The 8,519-nt window shown below is 56.2% G+C and overlaps 1 protein-coding gene across 3 annotated transcripts; it reads left to right on the plus strand.

The window, feature by feature from the left end:
* Positions 1-1,862: 1,862 nt before the first annotated feature.
* On the plus strand, positions 1,863-8,513 carry Fosb (FosB proto-oncogene, AP-1 transcription factor subunit). Of its 3 annotated transcripts, XM_033765850.1 has the most exons (5): positions 1,863-2,642; positions 4,540-4,860; positions 5,108-5,215; positions 6,133-6,294; positions 6,435-6,510. In XM_033765850.1, exons 1-5 carry the CDS (start codon positions 2,517-2,519, stop codon positions 6,435-6,437), a joined length of 720 nt encoding a protein of 239 aa, XP_033621741.1. In that variant the 5' UTR covers positions 1,863-2,516; the 3' UTR covers positions 6,438-6,510. The 3 variants fall into 3 exon arrangements, with proteins under 3 accessions (XP_033621741.1, XP_010612916.1, XP_010612917.1); XM_010614614.2 differs by having other exon boundaries at positions 1,872-2,642; positions 6,133-8,513; XM_010614615.1 differs by lacking the exon at positions 1,863-2,642 and adding an exon at positions 3,783-4,381 and having other exon boundaries at positions 6,133-8,513.
* Positions 8,514-8,519: the final 6 nt, after the last annotated feature.

Raw genomic sequence — 8,519 nt, forward strand, 5'->3', positions numbered from 1 at the left:
AAAAAAAAAAAAAAAAGACAGAGTCTCACTGTGTAGTTCACACTGGACTTGGACTCACTATGTAGCCCAGGCTGGCCTGAAACTCTAGGTGACCCTCCTGCCTCAGCCTCATGAGTGCTGCAATTACAGGCATGTGCCGGGTTGCATTAGACTTTTGAACCCTATGTGTTAACTGAGCTGCTTTGGATAAGCAGCCTTTGCCCTTGGAGCCTCGGTTACAATAGTACACACTAGAAGCATCCAGGGTGGGTTTGTAAAGCTCATAAATACTTCAAGGATGGCAACTGCCAAGATACCACTATCATTTACACACTCTTCAGACGCAGGCTTTTCAGGATGTTTCACCCAGCCATGCAGATTAAGAAATTAGGAAGGAAACTGAAAGTGTTGGAGCTCTAAAGCTGGCCCCTGTACACAGGCCAGGACCCCCAGCTATTCTGGGGGCTGAGGCAGGAGGATTGCTTGAGCCTAAGGCTAGGCAACTTTTTTATTTTTTGAGACAGGGTTTTGCTATGTAACCCAGGCTGGCCTTGAACTGACAGCAATCCTCTTGATGGGCAACATATTGAAGTTCATTTCACAAATAAAACCAAAAAAAGTAGGAGCTCCAGAGTTTGACTGTTCTGGGTTTAAATTTCTTTTTTGTGGGGGAGGTAAATTTCTTAGGACAGGATCTTGGGCAAGTCATTTAACCTCTCTGAGTATCACTATCCTCCTATAAACTGAAAAATGTTCAAGCCAGGCACGGTTTTGGATATCTGTCTTTCCAGATACTTGAGAGGCTGGGGAAAGAGGATCCTAAGTTCGAGGCCTGTCTGGGAAACTTAGCAAGACTCTGTTTTGAAATAAAAATTTAAAAGGGCTGGGCTAGAGAGGGCTGGGCTCAGAGCTAGAGTATTTGTTAGTATGCATGAGGCCCAAGGTTCAATACTCAGACTGCGTATCCCGAAGCTGTTTTGAGGATTACAAGTCTTATATTGGAAGGCTTAGCACAGAACCTAGCATTAAGTACTAAATACATGTCATCAATTGTTTTATTAATGACACACACACTCTTTCTGTCTCCAGGTAAGGTTATGAAGCAGGAAGACGAGGCTACCAACCCCATCAGCTCAGAGCCCCTCCAAACCTTTGTGTGTCTCCAATGCCGAACCCAGGAAGCCAGCCAGGCCCCAATCACACATCATTCACTCAGCTGAGACACCTCAAACTGAAGGTCAGAAAGGGAAAACATTTTCCAAATTGAGCGAATCGGGGCAGAAGCTGGGAGGAGCCCTGGGACCCCAAACCCATCTCTACCTTAACCTGAGGCGACACAGCTTCTTTATCCCAGCTCAGGGATCAGTTTACCCGCCTACGTGACAACACCACAATAATCAAAGTCTCTCTCTGAAGATCAGCTCTTCTTCTCAAAAGGGGGCGCTGCACCAGCGGGAGACTGGGGCGGACGGGGGCGCCAGAGATAAGGAGGTGGCCTTCTCTGTCCGGGTCACTGGGGCTCCCCGGGATACTTTAAGCACCTATTAATACCGGCCCCCGGGGCGGCGTGGCACTGCGCAGGCGCGGGCGGGTTCCGCAGACGCCGCGAGAGAGCGAGCGAGGGATTCCCTCTGACGTCATTGCTAGGATACCAAACAAACACTCCGGCGCGCCGGTCGAGCTCCTTATATGGCTAATTGCGTCACAGGAACTCCGGGAAGGCGGGGCCGGGATCCCCTCCTGCCGAGTGGGCCGGAACATAACCCCCAAGACCCCCAAGGCCGTGAGGATCCTACAGGTGACCAGAACAAGGGTACCGAAGACCTCTTGATGGAGGGCGTGGGGATCGGTCTAGCGAGAACAGAGATTTTTGAGAAGTTTGTTGAGCGAGGGGGGGTGACGTAAGCAGGGGGGCGGGCCCAGGGCATATAAATACAGGCTGGCAGCTCTGCGCTTCATTCATAAGGCTGAGAGCTATCGCCACGACTGGGGTACGCGGAGCCCGGACTTGGGGACTTGACTATTGTGGTTCTTTTTGGGGATTGTGAAGTTTGTTTTGTTTCGTTGTTTGTTTTTTTTTTTAACTCCGGAGAGAAAGTTTTTGTAAGAATTCTAGAGATTTCTTCATTGTTTCCTGGAGGACCGGCTTAACTTTTTCGTCTTCTTTTATTACTCCCCGCCGGGGGACCCGCGGAACCCTTGGAAGAGACCGCACCCGAAGCGAACTCTGTACAGCGGGACAGCGCTTTCTGCCTCTGCGGGAGAGATTCCCCGCTCGCCCCTGTGTCCGACAGAGTCTGGACGATTAGGAAGTACAGCGGCATCCTTTAGGAGCCTCAGCACTGCGGAGGAACTGCACAGAAACTTTGCTATTGTTGGAGCGGGACGCTGCCCTCTCTCCGAGCTTCCCCGGAGAGCGCACTTTGGGGACGCGCTCGGCTCACCCCAGACTCGCACCTTACTTACCCCACCCGGCCATAGCCTTGGCTTCCCGGCGACCTCAGCGTGGTCACAGGGCCCCCCCTGTGCCCAGGGAAATGTTTCAGGCTTTCCCCGGAGACTACGACTCCGGCTCTCGGTGCAGCTCTTCACCCTCTGCCGAGTCTCAATATCTGTCTTCGGTGGACTCCTTCGGCAGCCCACCCACCGCCGCCTCCTCCCAGGTAAGCGCTAGACGGTAGAGGTGATGCTTTGGAAGTTTTATTTATTAATTTAAAGTCTAGAATGCCTGTAGTGGGCATCTGCCACTCCTCGAATAAAGCCACGCCAAAACCCAGGATCTGGGAGAAAATAAGCTGACAGTGCACTTTGCAAAGTATCGGGAGATATTTGCAATTGATTGTATGCAAGGAGCGCGGGGAGGGAACGCAGCTGGAGAGGCTCTGGAACCCGGCGTGGTGGGGGTGGGCAGGAGAACGCTCGCTCAGTGCAACGTGTATGCGGTAGCAAGGCTGACAACTTTTAGCTGGCTCTGGGACTGCCCCAGTTCAGGTCCCCAACCTGAAGCTAGGGTAGTTGGGCAGAAGGAGAAAATCCCGGGGAAGCTATCAGTATCTTCTACCTCTTTTCTCCTGCCCCGCGCCCACTCTGGCGCCGGGTCGCCCTCCACCCTGCGGGAAAGCGGGCCTCGAACCCTCTGCTGCGCTGCCTCCGCCTCCAGCGCGGAGACGTAACGGGGGACCCGTGCGTAACGGCTGACGCGCTGGAATCCTCCGTCTGACGCGGGGCACGCACGGCGCGCGACGCCCCCTTCGTCCGCCCCGCCCCTGACGTCCCGGGAGCGTTCTATTTTGGAACGCCGGGGCCACGTTGCTAAGGGAGGCAGTCCGGCGTTCCGATTGGTCGCCACAGCGCGGGGCTTTGGCCAATCAACTTTCCCTTCCTATTTGGAGGGCAGAGTTCCCTTCCCCCCTCCCGGTTCCCGGAACCCGTGGTTCTCAGGCGTTTGGGTCTCGTAAGGGCCTCTAGAGGCACAGCGACAGGACGCCTATCGCGACGACAGCGACCCTCTGGGATCCAGTGGGTCTGCGAGGCCCCTGTAGTGGGGACCGAGTCTATCGGCTCTTACTCTTTGTGTGCCGGCACTTATTCTGGCGATCTGGTGGCCGTCCCCCTATCTTCCTGGCACACACAGACACACTCACACTCCCTCTCCTCTGCACCCCGGGTCCCTCCGGCAGGTCGGAAGACAGGACTAGAACAGAGAGCTGAGGGGGAACTAGCCAGGTGGTCTTCAGGAGCTCCGCCCCTTCTCGGTTCTCAGGATGCTGATTGGCCAGCGAGCCAGCCCTTCCCTCACCACGCCCCCCAGCAGAGTAGTTAAGCCTCCGGAACAATTCCTGGATTCCACTTGCGGGTGGGGGGCGATGAACACTGCTGGGTCTTAGAGGGTCAGATCCTACACCATCCCCTCTCGCGACAGTCTGAGAGAGCCAAGTTGTCACTTTTCTCTACCTGTTTATAAACCTGAACCTGTCACTTGTCAGCCTCACTGGAGAGAGACAGTTACTTGAAACGAAGCTCTCAACTCCTAGGCAGGTCCTCCAGCACCCTTTTAACTGGGACCCTCGCTCCTGCACGGGACTTCGCCCAGAGTGGTGTGTGTATGTGTGTGAGTGGAGAGGAAGGCTTGGTCTAAGGCCTCTCCCTCTCCCTCCCCTTGCCTCTGGGGTGGGGGTGGGGTGTTGTGACTGTGTGTCTGGCTGTGGCTCCGTCCCCGGGGTTCTGTCACCAGGCTGTGTCCAGCCTCCTCCCCACCCCCTACACCTAAGAGTCACCAACCCGGGGTGTGATTCACCACCCGCTGGAACCGTGCAACCTTTCCCCGAGGAAGAAGGAGGAGGTAGAAGCCAGTTGAGCAGAAATCCTCTCATTAACCACTGCGTCACGGTGTAGTGGAAGGGTGGGTGTTGTGGCTTTTTGCCTGTGACACACACATCCACACACCCGCTCACCCTGTGCTCACTCACAGGGTCGGTGTGTGCTATGTGTGTTGGGTGTGTGTGTGTCGGTGTCTTTGTTTGTGTGTCTACGCCTGTGTCTGTATGTGTCACCCCGTAGGAGTGCGCCGGTCTCGGGGAAATGCCCGGTTCCTTCGTGCCCACGGTCACCGCGATCACAACCAGCCAGGACCTCCAGTGGCTCGTGCAACCCACCCTCATCTCTTCCATGGCTCAGTCCCAGGGGCAGCCCTTGGCCTCCCAACCCCCGGCAGTCGACCCCTATGACATGCCAGGAACAAGCTACTCCACACCAGGCCTGAGTGGCTACAGTAGCGGCGGTGCTAGTGGCAGCGGTGGGCCTTCCACCAGTGGAACTACCAGCGGACCTGGGCCTGCCCGCCCAGCACGAGCCCGGCCTAGGAGACCCCGAGAGGAAACGGTGAGTGGGGCCTGGGTCAGAAGTTGGCCTGGTGGAGGGAGGAGACCAGACAGCGGGAACTTTGTCACTCTTGGGGCGGGGGTCTGCTTGGGCCTCAAGGCTGCAGAAACCCTATCACTCTCGCCGTAGCTGGCAAGGACACAGGGCCTGTGTTGGCTTCAGGGTCCTGGAAGACCAGGAGCTTTAGCAGGGGTGGAGGAGGTGTACTGTAGCCCCAGATCTCATGGACTCTGTCTCCTCCACTCAGCTCACCCCGGAGGAAGAGGAAAAGCGAAGGGTTCGCCGCGAGCGGAACAAGCTGGCAGCAGCTAAATGCAGGAACCGTCGGAGGGAGCTCACTGACAGACTGCAGGCGGTAAGGGCTGTCCCTGGGGTGAGGGCACAGAGGGCTGGGCACTCCTCACCTCCACTGTCCCTTTATCCTGTGGTCACAACCGCAGGTGCCTCATTCAGAACTGGGGACGGTGTGGCCAGAGAGGGTGGCCCTGGGCACACACAGAGACCCCTACATCCCTTGTCAGTTCCTGGCCACTCGCCCTCTTCTCTGATTTATGACCTCCCGGACATTTCTCCTGGCCTCTTTTCCATTTGGTGGGGACAAGTGGCCGGCAGCTTTAGTCATCTGTCCCATTTGGTTTTGGCCAAGCCATAACCCGTTTTGGCCCCCACTTCTGTGTCTCTTCGACCTCCTTATCAATTATCGCAGGCTCCATCTACATGGAACATTTGGAAGAATCCTTGAAACTAAATTATTATAGCCTAAATTAATTCCCCACCTCCTGCCCCAGCCACCCACAGTTCTCCAGAACTTGGGATGGTGGCATTTACCAAAACCCACTCGCTTCTGCACCCTACCTCAGCCTAAGCTCTCTACTTTATGTCTGCACAAGGTGCCCCTTTGTTGCCCTTCAAGAAAACCAGAGTAATTTTCTACTTTCCTACTGGGAGGTAGCAGAGGAGGGTGACGTTATCAAAAGTGTGAAAAACATATAGCATTTGTTTATTCACTCAACAAACTTGTGTGCATCCTGCATACCAGTGAGGTATTCATGTCCACCCAGCTCCTCCCCATCGCGCAGATGGGAAATGGAGGCTCCTGGAAGGAACAACCTCAAGTCCTGTAGTGTGCCAGGATCCATCCCCTTTGGGAGTTGCTTGGCGGGCCCCATGCTGTAGCAACCCTCGGGAGGGGTCCCGAGCTACATTCTCTGGTCACTGACTCCCTTTCCTCCTTCCTCGTCTGTTCCTGTGACCTGGCCCCTGGGACCTCAGGAGACTGATCAGCTGGAGGAAGAAAAGGCAGAGCTGGAGTCGGAGATCGCCGAGCTCCAAAAGGAGAAGGAGCGCCTGGAGTTTGTGCTGGTGGCCCACAAACCGGGCTGCAAGATCCCCTATGAAGAGGGGCCCGGGCCGGGGCCAGGCCCGCTGGCGGAGGTGAGAGATTTGCCGGGGTCCGCATCCGCTAAGGAAGACGGTTTCAGCTGGCTGCTGCCGCCCCCGCCACCACCGCCCCTGCCCTTCCAGACCAGCCAAGACGCGCCCCCCCACCTGACGGCTTCTCTCTTTACACACAGTGAAGTCCAAGTCCTCGGCGACCCCTTCCCCGTTGTTAACCCTTCGTACACGTCCTCGTTTGTCCTCACCTGCCCGGAGGTCTCCGCATTCGCCGGCGCCCAACGCACCAGCGGCAGTGACCAGCCTTCCGACCCCCTGACCTCGCCCTCCCTCCTTGCTCTGTGAACCCTTTACACAAACAACAAACAGACACTCAAGGGAGAGCGATTTGGACGAGGAGGAGAGAGGGGAAGAGACAAACTGGGTGCGTGGCTCCCTGACTCTTCTGTCTGACCCTCCCTCTCCACTGCCGTGGGACGAGAAGACCTCTTGTGTTTTGTGCCGCCGCCGCCGCCGCCGCTTGTTTGTGGGCCCGGGCGAGGCCCGAGAGCTGGTGACTTTGGGGACAGGGGTGGGGAGGGGATGGACGCCCCCAGATGCCTGTTGGTCTTGACAGAGGGGCTGGTGGGGGTGACGCCCACCTTTGGCGTCCTGTGCCGGGCGGGGTGGGAGAGAAGGGTGCGGGGCGGGCAGGCGCTGTGGGTTGGCTCGAGCCGTCCCAGAGAGGCCCAACAAGGAACGCCACCCCCTCCAGGGGGCTGCCGGCCTGGCTCCCCCGTCCCCTACCCTAGCTTATTTATCCCACCTTCCCATGAGGTTAGACCCTCCTCTGGCACAGTGGAGGCCTCCGGCCCCAGCCGCACATCCAGCCCCGGAAGCTGATGCTCCCATCAGCTACCCCCAGATTTATTCTGAAATGTGAACTCCCTTCCCGGATTGTCCAGCCGTCCCCTCCTAGGAAAAAAAAACCTGGCTAGGATTGGACTTTCTCAGTCCCTAAGGACCCCGTTCAGTCCCCTCCTCACCCCCTTTCTGATGGATCTCAGTATTATTCCAAACCCTCCTCCTTCAAGCTACTCCCTGGCCGTCCTTGTTGGACCTTTCTGGTTTCAAGCAGCAGGGGGCGCTGCGACGCCTTCCTGCTGGAGTGCTTTATACTGTGAATGAGCAGCCTGGTTGTAGGGTGGGCTTGGTGGGACAAGACCCCGACTCCCCAAAGCCTTCCCTGGGCCTCAGCCCCTACCTGCCTCCTCCTCTCCTCACCGATGAGTTAGACTCAAAGGAGGGGCAGAATCCAGAGGAGGGTTGACAGAAACACACCCGCGGCCTCTCCCTCTCTGGGACCCCTGTCCTTTTTTTTTTTGAAGGCCTCCACCTTCCCCAGCCTAGGACGCCAACTTCTCCCTGCCCTCGGCGCCCTGCGTCAGTCCCTTCTAGAAAGGGAGTGAGGGGCTGGACATTTTCCAGAGAAGTTTGAAGGGCTGAGGCTTTGGTTTCATGGACTCCCAATATTTTTGGACTGGCAAACATGGAGAGGATGGGCTCCCCAGTCCCATCTCTCCATGCCTTCACTCCGAATTTTGGATCTGGCTCTCCCACCTCGCCTCTCCTTGAGCTTCACCTGTGAGTGAGAATTTCACCATGGGGCAAATTTCTATTTTTTAATATGAGGGTGGCCCTGTCACTCTCTGTGTCGCATGGACAACATTCCACACCCTGTCCCACATCTCCGGCCCTAAACCAGACCCTCCCTTACCTATTTATCCCTTCCCTGATTCCTGAAAGGCACTTATATCTATTATGTATAAATAAATATATTATATATGGGTGTGTGTGCGCGCGCGCGTGTGTGTGTGAGTGTGAGTGCTTTCCACATCGAATAGTGTGCCGTGGAGTTGGCAATGCTTCTGGAACTTGGAATCAGTGTCTCGGGCCGTCTCTATCTGTCCCTAGCTGTCCCTTCTCCGATTGTCTCAGCAAGCCAGCCAGTCCAGCAATCTCCTGCTGGCTCCCTGACTGTTTCTCCTGTATGGCCCTTTGACCGTGCCCACCTGTGTCCTTTCTGACTGTCCCTGATCCTCCAGCTGTCCACGGACAGGTTTAATTGGGGACCTGTGATAATAGTTTTCAGAGGATGCCTGAGAGATGGACAATTTTTGCAGTCTGTATGGTTGAGAATCCTCGTTGCCAGTGTGAGTTTGGGAAGGGCCTGCCTATGCCAAACACAGTTTATTGAATCCCCAAGCCCCTCACACCTCATGCTG

Source organism: Fukomys damarensis, unplaced genomic scaffold (genome assembly GCF_012274545.1).
Source record: "Fukomys damarensis isolate Sample0158 unplaced genomic scaffold, DMR_v1.0_HiC HiC_scaffold_19, whole genome shotgun sequence".
Lineage (NCBI taxonomy): Eukaryota > Metazoa > Chordata > Mammalia > Rodentia > Bathyergidae > Fukomys > Fukomys damarensis.